Source organism: Buteo buteo, chromosome 7 (assembly GCF_964188355.1).
Source record: "Buteo buteo chromosome 7, bButBut1.hap1.1, whole genome shotgun sequence".
Classification (NCBI taxonomy): domain Eukaryota; kingdom Metazoa; phylum Chordata; class Aves; order Accipitriformes; family Accipitridae; genus Buteo; species Buteo buteo.
This window is the reverse complement of record NC_134177.1, coordinates 44,376,621-44,398,360: the sequence shown is the minus strand read 5'-3', so window position 1 is coordinate 44,398,360 and position 21,740 is coordinate 44,376,621. Positions and strand designations below refer to the sequence as shown.

The following is a 21,740-nucleotide window of genomic DNA, read 5'->3' as shown; positions in this document are numbered from 1 at the left end:
CAGCGTCCTGTGCCTGCACCGGTGGCCAAGGTCCCGTGAACCGAGTCCTGCAGGGCTCCCGGCTATTGCTGGGAACTACTGATGCTCAGCAATTCCCAGCGTGCACTCAGCGCCTTGCAGGATCCGGCGCTCTCGAAAGCGGCAGCTCCATCCCCGACAGGTTCATCTCCCAGAAGCTCTGGGGCGACCGCAGGAGGGTGACCACCGGCCTCGCTGGGTGGTCACCACAGCGGGCAGGGTCGGGGGCTTGCAGCCTTCCCTGTCCCCTCTGCCTCCTTCCCTCCATCCCGTCGGGTTTCATCGTGTTCCCGGGGAGGAGCACGGCGCAGCAGGGATGCTGCTCCCCGGCAGCCCTCCCTCCGCGGGAAGCACTCCTGCCACCTGACCGTAAATACTAATTAATAGCAAAGCCCTGGTCTAGATCAAGGAGGAGGCTCTGAATTTTCTTGGGAACTTTGCTGTCTGAAAGGTATCTTAAATATTCTCTAGCACTCAGCCTATCAGTAGGTCAATTATACGGTGAGCAGTCATACGAAGTTAATTTCTAATTTAATACAATGTTAAAAGGTTGTCAGGTTAAAATCTAATCTATAAACAAGACATGAAACGTCTCTTTAAAACGAGTGTCATGAACCAGTCCTGGCTCAAGCCACAGACTGCTGCTTCTTTTATAGGATGTAATTACTTCCCAGTGAGTATTTACAATATTGCTATAGGACGGTAATAAAAGGCCGGTGCCGGCCGTGCCCGCGCAGCGGCCCGGTGCCAGCTGGGCACTAATCCTGCTCCCACCTCAGCCCCTCTCCCTCCGGCCCCCTCTCTGGGAAGGTGAGAAGTGCCGGCTCCTGGGGCTCTGCTCCCGCTCCCCGCTGTGGGAAGCAGGATGGGGGAAGAACCCATAGTGTTTCCACTTAAACACACCTCGGGGTCGGGGGCACGGGGACCCACAGACGTGTTTTGGAGGGAGCACAAGCGTCTCTGCGTCCCCCAGCGAGGAGGGCTTCGCCGGCCCGGCACCGCAGCGTTTCACCAGCCCCTGCGATGTGCCGTTCCCGACAGTCCCTGGTGGAAACGATGGGCGAGCGCGTTCGTTTTTGAACAACCTGGGGAAAGGACTTTGGCAAGGCTTTGCTGGGGGCTGAAGGTTACAAGCCACGTTTAGACCAGCGGCTTCGTTCAAGCAGAAAACCAGAAGCGGCACCTGCAGCCCGGGGCGAAGAGCCGGCCCCGTGCCCTGCCTCCCCACCCCACCTCGCACCCTCTCCCCCGAATCCCTCCGTGGGAGGGGCGGGCAAGGGGGACCAGGCGCGTCCCACTGCCTCTCCTCCCACGCGAAGGGTGTCTGCGTTGCAGCCACCTCTGGAGGTACATTGGATTTTGCGCCTTTTGCTGTCGAAAGGGGAAAGTCCAGCCGTCATGTGGGAGTGATGCCGTTGTCCCAGCTGGGCAGCTGGCCGGACCATGAGATTCCTGCTCCTGGTAGTTCACAGCGGCGGTGGGAGCTGGGCAGGATCAGGGCTGCCCTTGCCAGGCTCACCCAAAAAACACCAAGCGTCACCCGGCCGTAGGTCACGCGATTGGCTTTGAAATCACGTGGGTTTCTTTTCCAGGAGGAATCTCACCGGCTCCAAAGGTTTGGATGAGATGCGGTTATGTCTGAGCTCTCCTCTACGCCCACGAAGCCCTGCAAGGTGGGGTCTTTCTAAAGAAGACCAAGATTTGGATGGGAGCAGGTGACCCCCACAGCAAGCGTTTGCAGGGGAACGTGGGGTAATGTAATACCGGTGCTAAACCGGAGGGACGCGGTGAGGTGCTGGTCTGACCCGGCCCGTGAAGCTGCAGAGGGACACGTGGGCTTTTTGCTGCGGCCCCTCCACCGGCCAAGACTCCTTCCCTTCCCTGGCTTTTCTGGTAAATTCTGCTGCTCTTTGTAATTGAGAAAAGCTGCTGCCGAACATCTGCGCAGGCACTGTCCGCTCCGAGCCGGCTGCCAGGGTTGTTAGCGCTTGCGCTGCCGGCGCTTTGATGTCCGCTTGATTCACGGGCTTGGCCGGGGCCGCCCCGCAGATGCTGCCTCTGGGTGGTGCGGGACGGCACCCGCCGCATCTGTACAAACAGCAGCCCCCGGCAGCCCCCGCGCGAAACGCCCCGCGCCTCCTCGCCGGGGCTCGGGAGGGGACCTCTCCCGCTGCCGTCGGCGGAGGAAGGTACCCGGAGGCATCCGGAGAGGTCGGCTCAGGCGTTCCCTTCCCTCCATCGCGCCGAGGGCAGAGGGACGGCGGCGGCCACGCGCCGGCCGGCGCGGCGGAGCCCGGCGTCGCCGGCGCGAGGGAAAAGCAGCCGAGAGGAGGGAGCAGAAGAGCCCCGGGCTCGGGGCCGGCGGCACCAGGCAGGCAGAGCCGGCGGGCTGGGGCTTTGCTCTGCAAGGCACGGTGCGGCCCGGGGAGCGCAATCTGTGGCCTTAATCCCGCCGTGTCCTGCGCGCTCTCAAATCCCCTTCACTTCAATGAGCGCTTGTAGTGTCAGGCCTGCGCCGGGCGAGACGGCGCGCGGGGACGGTGGGGAGGATTTGCTCAAGAGGCACTGTTTTTAAGGTGAGATTTGAAGGATGGAAGACAGATGGCAACCGGAGAGGACAAACGGATCAAGTGAAGGGTTTGTTTTCAGCGTGGAGGGGCAAACACAGGAGGGAATTACTGCCGGCTACAAAACGGGGGCTATTAGTACCTGCCAGCGTCTCGAGCTCTGCGCTCGGCCCGGCGAGCCGGGATCCTCGCGGGGCACCCACGGCAGGGGCAGACCCCGGCCCCTTTGCGGTACGGGAGCGTGGTTTTTTCTGCCGAGATGAATTGATCCCAGCGTAGCGCTGAGCGCACCCAGACAAAGCCGGGAGAGGGGTTATTAGCCGGCCGGCGGCCCTGCCATTGTCCCCACTATCTTTTCTTCCCTTTCAGCCTCCCTTCCCGTGGCCCAGGTCTCAAAGACCGTGTGTCAAGAGATTAGTGACCTGCATGAAGGGCAATTGCTTGCTTTGTGCCGGCAGCCCGGCGTCAGGGCTGTTATTTACTTGTTATTTGGTGCTGCCTCCGTTGAGGTATCCATGGAAAACACGCCTGGAGAGCAATCTGCCGGCGCTGCCGAGAGCACACGGGCGAGGAGATGGGAGAGGAGGCACTTCAGGGCGGGAGGTTTTGGCGTGCTCGCTGCGTGCCCGTACCGAGACCCCCCAAATCCCCCGGGGTGGTCGGTGCAAGAGCCCAGCACCTACAGAGAAGCGAGGAAAAAGCTGGGCGGCGAGAAAATGAAAGGCAGCGCAGAAGTGCCCAGGCACCTCACCAGGCGTGGTGCTGGAGCTGGGGCCGTGATGGGGCATCGTCCCATGGCAGTTTTGAGTTTGCAGATTTATTTTAAAAGTTAAAAGATGGGAAGGGTCTGTCCTGTCTGCAGAGCCCTGGTGCACCTTTGGCAGAGAGCGGCTCAGAGGAGTGCTGGGTTTTTGAGGGAACGTGAATAAAAACGATGAGAGTTGGCCCTTCTGGGCAGTGCTGGGTGTACGTCAAATTTGTACATGATGAAACACCCACAAATTGGACAGGTGCAGTAAGAACGCGTTATTCCTGCCCATGACCAGCTCATGATTTATTCTGGCTCTTTTTATTCTCTCAGCAGTGAAATGCACTCTCCTATAAAGGCGAGATGGTGATTTTCTGCAATCCTAAAAGTCAAACCTAGACCAAAACCACAACTCACGTGACGCAGGGAACAGCGGCGTCAGATCCTGCTTTAGATGCGATTTCAAACGTGTGCCCAGATCCCGCCTGGAGCACCCAGGCCGAGATTGCAAGCCCCCAGCAGCTCTTTCACCCCCCCACCCCGGGGTGTTTCACTCCCCCCTACCTTTGATGCCGTAACTTCTGCCAAACTCCTGGCCCCAAACAGAGAGAAAGGGGTTTCGGGAGGTGCAGCCCCCCCTTGCTGAGGGGCTGGGTGAGCTGGGTGACCCCCCCATGGAGCTGGGGGCTGCTTTGCCCAGGCTGGGGAGGGGATCGAGGGGCCTGGGGAAGAGCCCACACCGACCGCCGGGGTCCTGGCGTGGGGTGCCCCGACGGCTCCGTTTCCCCGTGGAAGCTGAGCCGTGGTCACGCGTGGCGGTGTTGCGGGGGGGGCTGGGGGCTGCTCACCCCCGGCCCCATCCCATGACGGCGATGAGGCGGCGGTAATGCCATTAACCCGGGGATTACGCGCCCGCGCCGGGATGTGACACACTTTCTCAAATGGAAGTTTTTTAAACAGAGGGATTTGCATGATCTTCCTTCCCCCCCCCCCCCCAACGCTTCTCCACCGCCCTTCTGCTCCATCCCCGTCCCTGCCCGCCCCCCCGGTGCCAGCTCGGGTTTCAGACCGCGGGTCCCCCCCGCTCGGCTCCGTCCCCGTCGGGGCTCCCGTCGCCTTTTAAGGCAGCGGGATCGGGGCTTGCGCGGAGCCGGGCCCCGACGTGGGGAGCCGGCCAGCACCGGGACCGAGGGGGGGGGGGGAGACGAACCGGACAGGACCGGGGGGGGTGGGTGTCATTCCGCACCCGCGCAGGGAGGGCGCTCCGCAATTAAAAAAAAAAATATTTTTTTAAATTTTTTTTTTTTATATATACATATATATATAATCTCCAGCGCGGGTGCGCAGGGGCCGCCCGGCCGGGCCGGGGTCACTCGCCTCCCGCCCCTGACAAACAGGCTGGGAAATGTGTTTATAAATCGTTCAAACTCTGGATAAACTTCAGCGGCGTTTGTGTCTGCGCCTCCCCGCCTGTTGTTATTTTCCAGAAATCTGGATTACTGGAAATATTTTCTTTAAAACCGGAGAGAAATCTAAACAGTCGGAGGGCAGGGGGAGCTCGGGGAAGAAGAAGAGGGGGGCGGCCCTGGGGGGGGCGGCGCTGGCTCCTCGGGTTTCCCCTCGACGGGGCGCGCAGGTTCCGCGGCCGCGCAGCGGGAGGAGGGAGGAGGGAGGACGGCGGCACCGGGGCTGCTGTCGGGGTCGAGCATCTCTCTCGGTCGCTGTCGATTCAAGTGCATCAGGCGGGTCCCGCTGCCCGACATATCCCGGGCAGCTGCTGCCGCGAAGCTCGGCCCCTCCCCGGCCCCCCCCCGACGGGCACCGGAGCCCCGAGGAGGGGGTAAGGGGGGGGGAAGAGGCGTTTTCCCGGGATCTCCCCGGGGGTAAGGGGATTCCCACCCCGCCGAGGGGTGTGAGGGGAGATGCGGCACCCCGGGTGGGTGAGAGCAAACGAGGGCGGTTTCGTTCCACGTGGGTTTCTTTTCCTTCTCCAGGTGAAATGGGGCCGAGGAAGCCGTCGGGGCTGCGGGGCAGCCCCTCGCCCCCTCCCCGCTTGCCCCACGGCCAAGCTGGGCCGATGCGGGGCAGGGGGGGAACGGACGACCCCCGGGGCCGGAGGGAGCTGCCGAGTCCCTGGGGAGCCCGGCACCCATCGGGCCACTCCAAAGGGCTCCTCCCGGGAGGGAGCTCCCCGCCCGACTCCCGGAGGAGTCCCCTCGACGGGGGGGGGCCCGACGGTTCGCCCTCGGCACAAGGAAAATCCCTTTCTCCCGGAGCCGGTGCGCCCCGCGGAGCCCCGTCGGGGCGGGGGGGGGTGGAAGCGCTCCCCGGGGTGCGGGGCCGCCGCAGGCCGGTGGAGCCGGGAGGAGGGGAAGGCGGAGGCCCGGCTGCTTGTGAGAATTGTTATTTTTCATCAATCAGCCGCAATTTGTGTAAGTGCCCCGGACAGGACACCAGCCGTCCTGCTGGCTGGGGTCACGGAGACAACACAGCGATGGAGAAGAGCAAATTGCATTTGCTCACCAGCTCACAGATCCAAATTACGGCCCTCGCATGGCGCGGGGAAGGGAGCGAAAGGTCCATGTGACATGAGGGAAATATGAAGGACTTTGACAGGTCTTAAACGGCCTGGCGCCAAGGCCTAAGTCTACCGGCTAAAAATAGAAAAGGGATGATGAGTGGAGATGGGCAGAGATGAAAGGGGAAGAGAGAGCGGGGCCGCGCCGCGGAGCGGGTGGGGCGCGGGGGGCGACCGGGACGGGACGGGATGGATCCCCGGGACGGATCCCCGGGACGGATCCCCGGGACGGATCCCCGGGACGGCCCGGCCGTCCCCGTCCCAGCCCGGGGACCGCTGGCCAGGACGGCTCCCGGGAGCCGGGCACGGTGGCCCCGAGTACTTGCAGCATCCCGGGGCAGGCGGGGAAACCCTCCCTGGGAAAATCACGGTGAGGGGACACCTCTCGTCCCCGATTCCCCGGGCAGGGCTGGCCTCGGGGCGGGAGGAAAAAAAAAAACCAAACCCTCTCCGGGTCTTCTGGCTCATCTCTCCGTGCCCAGTGCCCGGTCACAGACGGGGAGGACGGGGCGACGCCGGGTTTCGCCCGGTGGCGGGCACGGAGCTGCCCGCCCCATCCATGGGCGCAGGCTCCCGGGTCGGCTCCGCGCCCGTCGCACCGGGGGTCGCGGCCGGACCTGCCCCGGGAAGTGGGTGCCCGGCTCCCCGTTAGCCCCCCACCCCCGTTAGCCCCATCGGCGAGCGCCGCCACAGAGGGTCGGGGACACAAAGCTGCTCTGGATCGGTTTTATTCTGCAGGCGATGGCGTTTGCGACGTTACAGCGGTGCGGGGTGGGGGGGCAAGGCTGGGGGGTCCCGGGCCCTGGACCGGAGGAGAAACGAGCTTTTCTCGCCGGGGCCCCGGCTGCCTCCGGGCCCCGACGGGCCGGTCCCCGCGTCTCCCCACGGAGCGGCGGGCGAGGTGGTGCGGGAGAGCCGCCCCCGGCGTGGGGCGATGCCACCCCGGGGCAATGAAAGGCTCCGGTTTTGCTTTGTGAGGGGGAATTTTATTTAAAAAAAAGAAAAAAGCAAGCCCCATTTTTAGCCAAAGCTACCGTCAGCACTTTTCCGCAGCGGCGAGGAAGCAAAGTCCAAATCGGGTCTAAATTTCAGTCCCCTCTCCCCGTTCAATGGCCAGCGGGACACCCCCCCCCCTCCTCCTCCTCCTTCTCCTCCCTCCCGGCCCCGCCGCCCGGGACAGTCCCGGGGATGGGGTGGGTTGGGGGGACACACACACACCCGGTCTGCGTCCGCCCCGTCGGGCCGGGCAGCGCAGGCAGAGGTGAACCTGCCGCGGGACACGGGCAGGTTGTGGAACTCCTCCGGGAACAACCCGGGGGGGGGGGCAGCGGGCAGGGCTCGCCATCGGCAGGATGAACCGGGAGAAAGCGGATCGGGGGGGTATAAAGAGGAGAGGTCGGGGTGGAGGGGGGGGGACCCGGGGGTCCCCACGTCCCACCCTGCGTGGGGAACCGCGAAATGCGGCCAGGCGGAGGGAGGCAGGCCGGGGGGGGGGGGGCAGAAGAGGGGGTCGTTGTCTTCCCCCCCTCTTCTCCCCCCCCCCCGCCTGGGCAGGAGGCGGCGCGGGCAGGAGCCTTGGAAGGATGGCAGGGCGCTTTTTGAAGATTTGGGGGTAAATATGAAGTGACAAGAGACGGGTCTTTATTGTGAGGGCTCAGCCGCCTGGCGCCAGGGCCCTCTTCAGCCACCGCGGCCCTCACTTAATCAGCGCAGATCTCCAAACCGACCTCTCCGCGGGGACACCCACCGCGCCCCCCCCCCACTCCCCCCCCCCAGGCCCCGGCGCGGCGGGACCGGCCCTAATCCCTCTGCAAACAGCCCCGGCGTGTGTCCCCCCTCCCCGGGTAAACAGCCCCTCCGGCCGGCCACAGCCGCGACGGCCCCCGACGGCGGGGGCTGCGCCTCCGCCGTGGGCGCAGACCCCCACCGTCCCCCACCCACCCACCCGCGGTCGGGGCAGCTGCCGGCAGGGCGGAGGAGGGGTTGGGGTTAGGGTTGGGGGGGGGGGGAGAAAGAGGGCGACGGCAGGGAGCGACTCACCCGCGCTGGAAATCGCCACTCGGGGCCTTCGCCGCCGGCCGCAACCCCCGCCAAACTCTCCGGCGGGCCGCGCTGCCGGCGACCGCCCCGTCGGGGTTACGCGGCGTTGCGCGGCGGGACGCGGAGCGGCGGGCGGGGCGCGCCCCACCTCGATCCGCTCCGCCAGGATCTGTCGTAAGACGGCAGCCGCCGACCTCCCCCCCCTTTTCTCCGGCTTCTCCCCCCCCCTCCTCCGCACAAACCGGCGGGGGACCCTTCGCCCCCCCCCCGTCCCGTCCCGTCCCGTCCCCTCATCCCGTCCCCCCGGGGCTCCGGGCCGGGCGGAGCCGGGCACCGCTCCCCGCTCCGCCGCGGTGGCTCCGCGCTTCTCCCCGCACCGGCGGCGGCCGCTCCCCGGCCGCGGCGCAGGCAGGGCTGACCCGGTATGCGGAAAGGAGCCGGGGGTGGGATTTCGAGCACTTTTCTCTGTCATTGGTTAATATTTTATTCTGTTGACATGTTTTCTTACTGCCGATGCTTCCGACACCTTCTTCTTTATTTTTTTTTTCTTTTTTTTTTTTTTTCCCTTCTTCCTTTCCTCCCTCCCTCCGCCGCCTCCCCCCCTTTCCCCCCCCCTCTCCGCGCCCCGGAGCTTGGCCGGAGCTGTCAAAACCACGCCTATGCAGATCCACAATTGGTCTGAAACGCGTAAAATCAGCAATCAAGGGGGCTTGGCTCATTAGCGGGCGGATCAGAGCAGGAAGGACATGTGAGATAGTCACAGTTTTACAGAGATCAGGACAAGATCTAACCGTTTCCACTCCGGCTCCTTTAGCCATGAGCAGCCCTCGCCCCAGCGCCGTCCGCGGAGCGCGCAGCCGGGCCGGGGCGCAGCCAGGGCCCGCGGGGGTGTGAGCGAGGGCCAGGGCGGCCGCTCCGCGCAAGCCCCGCGCCGGCTTTTGTTTCTATTTTAGTGCCGGGAAGGACTTTACCGGGAGGGTTCTCTCCCTCGCTCGCTCTCCCTCGCTGCGACAACAACAACAAAAAAATAAGGACCTACTTGTCTCCCCTCCGCAGACCGGGAGTCCCAGGAGCCGGGAACTGCCTCTTTTTTTTTTTTTTTCTTCTTGTTCTTTTTTTTTTTTTTTTTTTTTCCAGATCTAGTTCCGCTGTTTTTCGGCTTTTTTGTGTGTGTGTGTGTGCTTTTTTTTTTCTTGTGTGTGTGTGTTGTTGATTTTCCTTCCTCTTCCAGAGACTCGAGCGAGTTCGCTGGGCAGGAGAGGGGAAAAAAAAAAAACAACCAAACCAACCAAACCAACAAAAAAAACCAACCCACACGCGCATTTTTTGTAAAGGGAATCCCTCTTTTTCTCCTGGATTTGTGGATGCACCGATGAGAGATCCAGCCTTCCCAGGGACTGCCATGGCTTACCACCCCTTCCACGCACCCCGGCCGGCCGACTTCCCCATGTCCGCTTTCCTCGCAGCCGCCCAACCTTCCTTTTTCCCCGCTCTGGCTCTGCCTCCGGCGGCGCTGGCAAAGCCCATGCCGGACCCCGGGCTGGCCGGGGCGGCCGAGGCCGGGCTGCACGTCTCGGCCCTGGGACATCACCATCAAGCCGCCCATCTGCGTTCGCTCAAGAGCCTGGAACCCGAGGAGGAGGTCGAAGACGACCCCAAAGTAACGCTGGAAGCCAAAGAGCTTTGGGACCAGTTTCACAAGCTGGGCACCGAGATGGTGATCACCAAATCCGGGAGGTAAGAGCCCGGCTCCGCGCAGCCCCGCGGAACCCGCCCCGCACCTGCGCGGCCGCGCAGCGCCCTCGCCCCTCCGTTTCATCCCGCTCCCCCCCCCGGTGCTCGCCAAATCCGCCCCGAGGAATTAACTCGGGGACTTTCGATCCCTGGAGTTTTTTCGGAGGTATTCCCCCCCCCCGCCCCTCCGAGCTGCCCCCCCCCCCCCCATTCTTACTTTTTTTCCGAGCGCGCTCCCAAATGAAATTTGGGCGCGCTAATTGAGCGCCCGGAACCCCTCGCTGCATTTTGTTTACGCCGCTTTTCGCCGCTTCCCTTCCCTCCTGCCAAACTTGCCCCGCGGCCGGGGGTCGTCCCCGGTCCTCCCCGTGTCCCCCGGTCCCGGGGGGAGGGCAGCGGCGGGGGCTGCCCGGGTGCTGGGCGAGCGGAGCGGCTGGGCGGAGGGCAGGGAAAACGGGGTGAAAGCCGGGATGCTTTTTCACCCCTTATTTATTTCCCGGCATGGGATTTTGGAGCTTGCCCCCTCGCCACACCCCACACCCCCGGCCGGCTTTCTGCCCCCGGTGGGTGCAGCAGAGCGGGGTGAGAAGCGGCGGGACGGGAGAAAGGCTGGAAATCCTCGGTGAAGCTGAACTAAAAGATGGTGGTTTCGGAGCGGCAGCCCCGGGAGCGGGGCGGTGCGGAGCGGCTCGGCGGGGCCGCGGCCGTCGGGGGGTCGGCGGGGCCGCGGCCGTCGGGGGGTTCGGCGACGGGGCGGGCGGGCGCAGCCCTGTAGCGCTCTGGGTCTCTCCGCAGGAGGATGTTCCCCCCGTTCAAGGTGCGGGTGAGCGGCCTGGACAAGAAGGCCAAATATATTTTGCTGATGGATATAGTGGCGGCCGACGATTGCCGGTACAAGTTCCACAACTCCCGCTGGATGGTCGCCGGCAAGGCCGACCCGGAGATGCCCAAGCGCATGTACATCCACCCCGACAGCCCGGCCACGGGGGAGCAGTGGATGGCCAAACCTGTTGCCTTTCACAAGCTCAAGCTCACCAACAACATCTCGGACAAGCACGGCTTTGTAAGTGAGGCTGCGGGGCAGAGCGGAGCCCCCCGAGCAGGGACACCCACCACCCCGAGCGGGGACCCCGGGGGCAGGCGTGGGCTTTGCCCGGTGCCGGGGCTACCCGGCTCTGCTCTACCGGGGGGAGCCGCTGGGTTTTACCGGCTTCTCCCCCCTCCGGGGCCGGGCTGGCCGGCGGGGCCTTGCGGGGCCCTGCGGTGGCCTGGCTGATCCCACAGCCCCCCGGCCCCTGCTCCTGCCCGGCCCCGAGGGGCAGCTCCCCGCTCTCCGGGGGGGGGGGAAAGGGGAGATTTGGGCTGCGGGCAGCTTCAGGCTCCCCTTGGCTCCAGTATCCCCGACCCTCCCGGCCTCCTCGGCCTGTCCTGTTGCCTTTCCCCGGCCCTCGGAACTCTGCGGGGAGCGGGATTCGGCGGGGAGGAGTAGATGTGCGGGGCCGAGGCCGGGGGATGCGGCGAGGGGCAGCCCCGACGGGGCGGACCGGGCCGGACCGGGGGGGAGCGGAGCTGGAGGTATCGGCACCTGCGCTGGGTTTCCGTGGCCGGGAGCAGGGAGCGGAGCTGTTGGGAGGCACGGCTCCGCACCGGCTGCTTCTGAAAGGCCGTATTTCTTTCCCTAATGATCATATCTGCATCAGCTAAAGGAGGTAAAACAAAACAAAACAAAAAAAAAATAAAGCCAAAAACCCCTAAGAACCCAAACAAAGGAGGAGAGGGGGAGAGAGAGAGAGAAAGAAAGAAAGAAAAAGAAAGAAAGAAAGAAAGAAACCCAAGCGTGTTGGCAGTTTGCAGAGATCCGCAGAAAGCACGGTCCGAACGCGAGGGGAGCGTGATCCTGCGTGGATGTACGGAGGGGGGCGGGGGGGGAGAGAGAGAAAAAAATCACAGCGGCCAAGCCAGCTATCTCTAGCCTCTGGACAAGCATTTAGGGCGATAAAGGGAAAGTTCATCGTCCAGCGTTGGTGATACGGTAATTAGCGGGGAGCCGAGGCGGGCGGAGCGGCGGCAGAGCCGCGGGGCAGCCGCGGGACACGGCGCTCAGGTGGGGAGAGCAGCTCAGCAGCTCCCCGGGTAACTTTTCTCTTTCTTTTTCTTTTTTTTCTTTTCTTTTTTTTTTTTTTTTTCCTCTGGAGGCAGGAAACAGCGTCTTTGTTAAATAATACATTGCACGGTTATTTATAGACAGCAAGGTAAATCGATAGAGAGGGAGTCTAAAAAATAGCCTTTTTTTTTTTTGATACTGGCGGAAAAAACTAGTTTGATTCAGCGTTTTTTAACGGTTTGCCTCCTTCAATTAAAGATTTCTGGTGTTTGTCGTTGTCCAAAATCCGGACTGTGTTAAATCTGGGAGATGAGGGTTTAGCCAGTGCCCATCTGGTCAGAGAGGGATGATTATTTTTTTTTTTAAAGGAATGCAGAATTGCACGCCCGAATGAGACTTTTTGCACCATTTTCATAATAAATCCCGTCTAGATGATATCAATATAATAGCGATCCGACAGTTCGTCAGCAGGTGATTATTGCTGGGGTTAAAAAAAGGGGGATTTTTTTTTATTGCCTTCTAAAACGAAATGAAGTGATAATTATTTAGCCATTTGGCCGACGTTATTTGACTATAATTACTCAAGCTTTCGCCGTTCCCCTACCAATTCCGGGCGGTGAATACTGCATTTCAGCCCGACCACAGCAGGTTGGGGAATTATTTAATCGCTATCGGGCAGGGAAGCGGTGCGGGTGCGGGCAGGGGGTCGGAGCGGCCCCCGGGGCGCGGCTCGGGGGGTTCAGCCGCTTCCGAAAATCCTCGGTCAAATCGCGGTGAATTTGGGTTTTTTCTTGGGGGGGAAAAAAAAAACACCAAAAACAACACGCGAAAAAAAAACCGAGAGGGTAGGTAGAGAATGGCTTTGAGTGTTGGCGAGGCTTTCAGACACCTGGTTGGAAAAAAAAAAAAAAAATGACTGTTCCTTCTGCAGCGTTGCTCCGAGACATAAATTTAACATGGCTCATGGTGAAACGCTCCTTTCACGTCGCAGGAGCTGGCTGGGGCTGGCACGGGTTTCTGCCGCCACCGACACAAATCGAGAGGCTTTTTAACATTATTTTTTTGTGGTGGTGAGGTAGAGTATGTTTGATTTTTTTTTAAAGGACGGAAATAGGAAAAGCGGTGAGAAACGTGTCGAAAACTCGCCTCGCGTTTGCAGGGTTGTAATAAAACGGGGAGATCCCTCTTGCTGCTTTATTGCCGTGCTTAACACCCGCAAAGATGCTGCTGTGCCTGCCTTCCCCTGACCTCCTTATTTGGGGGCAGATCGTGCAATGGCATAAACAACAAAAAAAAAGAAATCTCCCTCTTTGGCATCCGCCGGCATTCCTTCCTCACGGTGAATTTGTATATCTTTTTTTTTGGGGGGGGTTGTTTTCGGGAGAAAAGAGATTTTTTTTTTTTAGGGAGATAGCTAGATGCGCGCGTAACGTGGACCGTGAGGCTGACGGCAGCCGCGGGCTGTGCTCTCTCGCCCACCCAGACCATCCTGAACTCCATGCACAAGTACCAACCCAGGTTCCACATAGTCCGGGCCAACGACATCCTCAAGCTGCCCTACAGCACCTTCCGCACCTACGTGTTCCCCGAGACCGACTTCATCGCCGTCACTGCCTACCAGAACGACAAGGTACGGTCGGGCAGCCCCTGCCCTCTCCCTGCCCTCCCCTCCTGCCCTGCCCCTGCCCCTGCCCATTCCCTACCCCTCGTCCCTGCACCTACCCCTGCTCTCACCCCTCTCCCATCCCTTACCCCTTAGTAGCGTGGATTTGCGTATGCGTGCGCGCCCGAGGACGTTTTTGGGGAGAGTGACCAAAAAGGCGGCAACAGGAGGAAGGTTAAGCCCCAAGCCCTCAGAGCATGAGGCACCCTTCGTACTGCTGCTGTTATTGCTGTTGCTCTTGGTATTGCTGTTGGTATTGCTAATACTAATGCTGTTATTAGCGTTTCTATTATTACTATTAATAATTTCCTCTTGGACTTCATTGCACCTTTCCCGGGCCGTGGGAGCCTCTGCTGCGGGCCCAGGCTGCAGAGAGCAGTGCCGCGGCCGGGGCAGCCTCACGCAGAAGGTGCCCTGGGCTCGGGAAGAGCCGAAAAAATAGACCCAGAGAAGCTAATTTTAGTTGCTTTCGTGATTTAGCGAGCGTTGCCCTGCGAGCGGCAGAGCCAGGGGAGCTCAGTGGGGAGCGGAGAGCCTCCGCCGGCCCCCTCCAAGGGTTATGTGTGGATGCGTGTGTGTTTTAACCCAAAAGCTGACCCCCACCTCCACCCCTGGCTGCTGATGCTAATTGACAGCTCCGTCTGAGGGTCCTGGTGGGCTTGTTTCCCTCGTAAAGTTTATGGCGAAGAGTCACAATCGATTAAAGAGCACTTTGTCTGCTAGCCCGCCGCAAGCTGAGCGGGGCAGCCGCCGGCCGGTGGGCCCCGTCGGGCGGCAGCGGGAGGGGGCTGCCGCGGGCCGGGGCGGCCGGGCGAGGGGTCGGAGCGGTGCCTTTTTCCCGAGCCCCCTCTCTCGGGGCCGTATTGCAGAGCCATGCATTATTGAGCGCCCTAATGTCGCCGGCCCCAGAAGCCGGTGGCGGGGAGGGATAAGAATAGCTTTTAACCAGCGCCGCGCGGCTCAGTCGCCATCTTCCCTCCGGGGGGCCGTGAAAAATAACTTCCTATCATTAAGACCCTATTAATAATTCAAGCCCAAACCTCAGCATCATTTTTAATAAAGCATGCGGTGTGTTAAAGCGGGGCCGCGGCGCGTTTCGCAGCCTGCGCAGCGCACCCCGGGCTCCCCGACGGCGGCCTTGGCGGGGGGGGGGATTGGGCAAGGCTTCACGCCTCCTCCTTTCTCCCTCTTTCCCCGCAGATCACCCAGCTGAAAATCGATAACAACCCCTTCGCCAAGGGCTTTCGGGACACGGGCAATGGCCGGCGGGAGAAGAGGTAAGGGCTGTTCCCCCCCCCACCCCTTTTCTCCGTGTCGGGCCCCCGCGCAATCAGCGCTCCGCGGCCGCGGAAGGCCGGCTGCTGCCCGACGTCACCTCTCGCCCCGTTAGGAAGCAGCTCTCGCTGCCGTCCCTGCGGATGTATGAAGAGCCCTGCAAGCCCGACCGCGACGGCGGCGAGTCGGACGCCTCGTCCTGCGAGCCCTCGGCCGTGCGCGACGCCCTCCACTCGCCCGTGGGTGCCCTCCCCAGCCCCCTGCGCCTCAAGGGCAGCGGCAGAGGTAAAGGAAGAGGCCCGGTTCCCAAATTTCTCCAAATGTCGGGGTTTCTGCTCCCTCAGGGCCGGTGGGTGCCGGTTTCTTTGGGGGGGCAGAGAGGCAAACCACCAGGGTTTTTCTTTTTCCCTGGGGATGGGCACGAAGGAGCCCGAGGGTTGAAAGGGCAAGAACAGAGCAAACGCGAATGGCATTCATGGGTTGCGACGTTTTCCTGTTTATACGTTAAGCGTAAACAAGAAGAAATGGCGAGGCAGCCGGTGTGCTAGGCACGTTTGCCTGGCTCCTCGGTGGTGTGCGCCCTGCCTTTCATGGCTAGCTTGCGTTCCCCTGGGGAAAAAAAAAAAAAAAAGAATTAATACACTGGAAAGGGGGAAAAAATGTTGTAACTCCAGGGCTTCAAGCTAGTAAATGAAAATAAACTAGCAGTTCCCACGTTGCAGTTTTTAGATGCTGGGTTGTGTCTTGCCGCACTACCAATCTGCTCTTTAAACTTTCCACCAGCCCGATTCCCTGCAAACCTTCATCAAAACTGCAACCCCCCCGCCCCGAGCTGGTGGGAGGGTTTATTACACCCCTCTCCTCTTTCAAAGGCTTCCCCGAATATTTGCCCCAGCCTGCAGAGCTTCACCTAACCCGCACCAAAATGTTTTTTTCGTTTAGCGGGAGCCGGGCGGGCAGGGCTTCTGCTCCCCTCGCCCTCGCCATCCCCTCGCCTCTCATCCCCCTTCTTCCTCTGAGCGCTCGATGGGTTTTTTAAATTAAAGCCCCTTTTAGGAAAGACGGTACCACACTTCTTGCCTTCAAACCGCCTCTTTAACCTGCCTCAACCTGCACATTTGGAATAAATCCACGGCGCGCTGTCGATCAGCTCCATGTAATTAAATATATACAGGACCATTTCCTCCAGCGCTGTCCACCCGCCCGCGCCCTCTTCATCCCCCGCTCCGCGGCCCGCTTTGAGTTTGCAGCTAACCAGAGCGATGCCGTAATAGATTTTGGTCCTCCATCAAACATGTTTTTCCTGTTTGGCAGAGCAACAGGGCTGCTGTTGTTAATCCCCTTTCCCCAGAGCGACCGCGGCACGAGGGCCCATTCCTGCCCCCCGACAGGAGTTTCTCCCATTAATAACGATCGGGACTTTGCCACCGCAACCTCTCCCCGACGCCGGGGCTCTCGCGAGCGACCCGCTCCTCGCCTCCCCTGGGGGCTTCTGCTCTGACCCTCTGCCCCTCCGTCCCCTTGCAGAGGAGAAGCCGGGGGCCGACAGCGATGCGGAGGTGGAGAAGGCGCCCGAGGAACGGCCGGCGGCGGCGGCCAGCCCCGGCGGGGAGGACGCGACGCCCCGCAGCAGCCCCCGGTGCCCGGAGGAGCGGAGCAAGGAAAGGCGCAGCCCGGAGAAGGCCAAGGATGGCGCGTCCCCCCGGGAGGGTCCCGGCGAGGGTCTGTTCGGCACACGGGGCCTGGAGAAGGACAAGGTGGAAGGACGGAGGAAAGAGCCGGACCCGGGCAAGAAGGACGCGGAGGGCGGCGGGCTGGGCAAGGAGGCCTTCGCCCCGCTGATGGTGCACACGGACAGCCCCCCACACCTGAGCGCCGGGCACCTGCAGAGCCTGGCACTCTCCGGCCTCCACGGGCAGCAGTTCTTCAGCCCCCTGGGCGCCGGGCAGCCCCTCTTCATCCACCCGGGACAGTTCGCCATGGCCCCCGGCGCCTTCTCCGCCATGGGCATGGGACACTTGCTGGCCTCGGTGACCGGCGGGGGAAGCCTGGAGAATGGAGCCCTCTCGTCCGCCCCGGGCACGGCGGGAACGGCCACCCCCTTCCCGTTCCACCTCTCCCAGCACATGCTGGCCTCTCAGGTAAGCCCCCGCGCCCACCCCGTATCCCCATCCCCATCCCTGCTGCGTGGCCGGGCGCTGGGCCCTCCTCTCCTTGACCGAACGGAGTGCTTTGGGGGCACGGGGCAGGTCCTGGCTGGCATCGTCCCCCCCAGAGTCGGGACGGTGCAGGTCTCGCAGGGTCAGGAGCAGCCCGTGGGGACGAGGGGGTGACGCTCCCTTGACGTGCCGCCTGGTGAGGCACAGGCAGGACGTGGGGGACGTGTCGAAGGTTGGCCTCAGGGCTGGTTTGAGGAGGAATCTCGATTTTTTTATTATTTTTTTTTGCAGCTGATACGGCTCCCCCATAGGCAGGGGCAGAGTGAGGAGCCGTGGTCCTGCCTGACCTGGCCGTCCCCAACCAGGAGCCCCCCCCCCCATCTCCCTGCCAGCCCCCAAACGGCTCCCACAACACTTGCGCTTGTGTTGCCTTTCCCAGCCCCTATCGTGAAATGCGTAAAGATGTCTTCGAACTCCCCTAATTTATCGATCCTACTTAACAATGTGTTTCAACGTGGGTCAAGTTCCGCGACGCTGCGCAGACGGGGACACCCAGCGCACGCACGGGGGCAGAGACGGGGCACGACCCCGCAGTGCCGTACCCCCGGGCAGGGCCCGGTTTGGGGTTTGTGCCCAGCAGCACCAGCCCGGGTCGGTGCGGGGCAGATGGGGCTCCCCAGCTGTACCCCCTCCCTCAGCCCATCCCACAGGGATATCCCCACGCTGGATTTTTTAGGACAACACCCGGGTGTCCCAGCATTGCCTCGGTGTTCTCAAGGGGACGCAACTCGAGGGGCAAGGCAGGAGGGGGGGACGCAGCAGAGCATCGTCGCGGCTCTCACCCCTCTCTCTCTCTCTCTCTGCAGGGAATCCCGATGCCCACCTTCGGCGGACTCTTCCCCTACCCTTACACCTACATGGCGGCGGCCGCGGCGGCCGCTTCGGCCATGCCGGCCACCAGCGCGGCGGCTGCTGGGCCGCTTTCCCGCAATCCCTTCCTGGGCGGCAGCCGTCCCCGCCTGCGCTTCAGCCCCTACCAGCTCCCGGTCACCATCCCACCCAGCACCAACCTGCTGACCACCGGCCTGCCCGCCAGCCTCAACCCCGGCTCCGAAGGCTCCAAGGCCGGCAGCAGCCGGGAATCCAGCCCCCTTCCCGAGGTTCCCCTGCACAAGGGGGGCAGCCAGCGCCCCGCCGCCTCCCCCAAGGGCTCCCTGAAGGAGTCCCTCAACGAACTGCAAAACATCCAGAGACTGGTGAGCGGGCTGGAGAGCCAGCGGGAATTGTCACCCGGCAGGGAGTCCCCCAAGTGACCGACGGGGCGGGCAGCGAGCCCTCCCGGCGGGGCGGAGAAGCACTGGTATTTTGTACAGCACAGTATAAATATTTATTGCGGAGCCAGGGGTGGGGGCAGACGGGGAGCGGGGGTGCCGGAGCGGAGGGATGGAGCCCCGCCAGCCGAGCGGACCCATCGCCCCAGAGTCAGGAGCAAGAGGTGGGAGCGCAGGGCTTGCCCGTGTCCCCCTCCTTCCCCGAGCTGTGGGGCTGGGAGCGGCTCCCCCCGCTCCAGTGAGGCCGTGGACCCCCCCCCGGCCCCTCCGCTCCCCCACTCCGGGCACTGGGCAGCTCTGGGCGGGGGGGGGGGGGGGGCAACGAGCCGGCTCAGAGGCACCCGATGGACGGGGCGGCCCCCACCTCGGCCCGAGCCCCAGCTCCGGGAAGGTGAGCGGGGCCAAAAACTCATCTGTGCAAGGGGAGGGGGGGAAGGAAAAAATAATTAAGGAAAAAAAAAAAAAAAAAAGAAACGAAACATGGGAAATGAACCGCCTTGGCAGCCGCCGCTGCCACGCAGAGCTGGTACGGCGGGGGGGAGCCCCGTGGGTACCCGGGCAGATATTTATGAAATAAATGGTAATTTGTGTAAATAAGCTATAAGGATCCCAGAATATGCAAATTGGTATTAATTTATTCAGAGTTGTACATTGGTGTGTACATAATATCTAGAGTTTAACTCATCGCATTTAAGTTTTTTTTGGTTTTTTGTTTTTTTTTTTTTTCATTTTACATGAACATATATATTGTAAATGAAAACTATTTAGCTCTTTGTGATTGAAGGAGATATCGGTTTCTTTAACTGTGTTTTAAAATATTGTTTATCCCGCCTGTTCTCTAGGACAATCATGTGCCACCGGTAAAACAATTCTTGGAGTCATTGAAACTTAAGAGTTCAATTCTTTAACGGACTTTTGCAAGGAAAAAAAAAATGAATCCAAACCGTAACTAAAATATCGCTACAGTGCGGGGTATAGAGAATGCAGGAATAAACCTCAGGTTTTTATTTTTCACTCCAGAACAAAAAAAAAAAGTATAATAAATTTAAATATCACAGGACTGTGCTCTATATTTGTTTTAAAATAAAAAAGATACATGATTTGCAACGTGCTGGTTACTCGGGTATCTGTCTGTTTCAGTTTTGATGAATTCTCACATCTTTCAATAAAAAAAACCCAAACAAAAACCTACTCGGAGAAGTCCTGCCGGCTCCCGCCTCTTTCATTCCCGCGGCCGCATCGCCCCGTCGGGGCTGCGCTCCTCTGCAGGTGCTCAGCGCTGGGCTGGCTGCCGATCCCCGACGGCTCCGGGGCCGCGGGTCCCCGACAGCTCTGGGGTTGCGGATCCCCGACGGCTCCGGGGTTGCATATCCCCGACGGCTCCGGGGCCGCGGATCCCCAACGGCTCCGGGGTGCTCTCTCCGTCCGCTGCCGGGCCGCGGCTTCGACGGGGAAAGAGGGAAAAACATCCCCCCCGACGTGAACCACCACCGGGCCCATCGGAGCGCACCGTGGGGGGGACTCCCGGGGAGGGGGAGCCGCCGGCGGCCCTGCCCGTCGGGGTTTTTCTGCCTTCAGGGCCTTCGCCCGCCCCACAAGCTCTCCCCCTGCCCTTCCTCCTCCTCCTCCTCCTCCTCCTCCGCCCCGGGGGGGGACGCGGGGACGCTCACCGGCACCGGCGGGGACGGGAGGATGCTCAGGTACACCGGTACCGGCGGGGATGAGGACGGAGGACCCGGGATGGGGCAGGGGGGACCGGGGCAGGACCGCGCCGTCGGGGATGAGGAGGGGGTGACCCGGGCACGCCGGTGCCGTCGGGGCTGGGGCTGCCCCGGGGCTGTGTGTCCCCACATCTCCCCCCCCCGCGGCCTCGTTCCGCACCCGGAGCCGCTCGGGGGGTTGCGGGCGGCGGGCGAGGAGGACGCAAACAGCCCTTTTCCTCACCAATTACCCTTCTCCCGCTCCGGGGGAGATTTATGACCCCGATGGCGGGCGGGGGCGGGAAGGCGGGGGGGGGCGGGAGAGAGCGGCCCCGTCGGGCGCAGCGCCGGGCGAAGGGCGCCCTCTGCTGGTGCCGCCGAGCACCCGCCGCCGCCTCCCGGCCCCGACGGGGCGGGGCGGGAGCGGTCGCGGTTCCTCGTCGGGTTCCCCCAAATTCCAGCCCTAACGCTCCCCGGAGGAAAGGGGGGGGCTGTAGGGTTCCCCTCGCCTCCAGCCCACCCGCCGCGGCGGCAGAGTTTGCGGGGGGATGCCGGGGCTGCTGTCCCCCGACGGCGGGAGAGGAGCCGTTGTGCCTTATGGAGAGGAGCGGGGCCGTTTCTGGGGGGGGGGACCGGCAGGGTGGGAAGGGCTTAACCAGGAGGAGGGAAGCGTAGTTACTAAAATTAGGCTCGCAGGATTATTTCCAAATAAACATCACTCCGGATGAATAACAATTTAACGGATTCTATTTTTAGCGGGAGGGAGGGGGCACGGCGTGTGCCAGTGGGGGGGGTCCCCTGGCCCTTTCCACCACCCTGCCAGCCACGCTGGGGCAGGCAGAGCGGGGAGATAGTGATGGTGCTGCCAGCACCAGAGGAGCCTCGTGCCGGGTTCCTGCCATCCCGGTGGGGGTCAGGGACGGCGACGCCGTCTGGCCCGGTCCGAGGGACAGTGAAGATTTAAACGTGGCTTCCTCCTCGGGGGCCGAGTGCTGGTGCTGGCAGGGCATCCCAACCTGCCCACTGAGCACAAAGCCACTCGTCGCTCACCGGGGAGCGAAAAATGTTCCTTGCGGAGCGTGGGTTCATGCCGGTGACCTGGAGGGATGGTGCCCAAAGGCACCATGCCTGACCCCCCCCGCAGCCCCGGGGTACGGGCAAGTAGGGCATTTCTGCGGGAGCTGAGCTGCTCCAGGCCTGTCGTGGCCGAACCCAGGCTCTGAGAAACCCTGTTCAAACAGCTCTGCGAGCAGCTATCTGTTAGTCACGCAGTGTGCTGGGATTATTTTCCTTAGCTACAAAAAGGCACTGGGAGGCACCACGGGGGCACACTCGGCACAGTCCCCCTCCATGGCGTTGCTGCCCTGCACCCTGCGATGCACCCGACAAAACCTGGCTTGGCCATGCTGGGTGCTGTGGTCACTGTCGGGTCACAAAAATAAAATACTGGGTGCTCCGGTGACTTCCGTCTGGTGGAAGGCACTGGTGTTTAACCAGCAGGTAACGCTGGTGCCCTGTCACCGACACAGTGAGATCCCCAGACATCAAAGATTTCAGTAGTGCTAGTGGTTTGCTTTTTGAATTTCTTTGGCTAAATGCACAAAGTGCTTGGCTAGACACTAAAAATAACATTCTGCCCTGAGGGTTTCGTGGGCCTGGTGGACAAACCCCGGCTAACTTGGCCGCCGAGCCGCCGTACGGCACAATAATGCTGCTGGAACGGTTCCACGGGTGAGTGTTTGTAAACAGGAACGCTGGCCCGGGCTGGAGCATCTCGCAGCTCTGTGGAAGGCGGACGCCGCTGCTACTCCCGTCCCCGTGCA

The 21,740-nt window shown here is 62.0% G+C and overlaps 1 protein-coding gene across 1 annotated transcript; it reads left to right on the top strand.

Annotated features, from left to right (window-relative positions):
- The first annotated feature begins 8,681 nt into the window (after positions 1-8,681).
- On the top strand, positions 8,682-19,471 carry TBX2 (T-box transcription factor 2). Its single transcript, XM_075032965.1, has 7 exons — positions 8,682-9,688; positions 10,481-10,748; positions 13,273-13,419; positions 14,653-14,729; positions 14,843-15,012; positions 16,255-16,868; positions 17,753-19,471. The coding sequence occupies exons 1-7, from the start codon at positions 9,324-9,326 to the stop codon at positions 18,197-18,199; spliced, it is 2,088 nt and encodes a 695-aa protein (XP_074889066.1). The 5' UTR covers positions 8,682-9,323; the 3' UTR covers positions 18,200-19,471.
- The last annotated feature ends 2,269 nt before the right edge of the window (positions 19,472-21,740 follow it).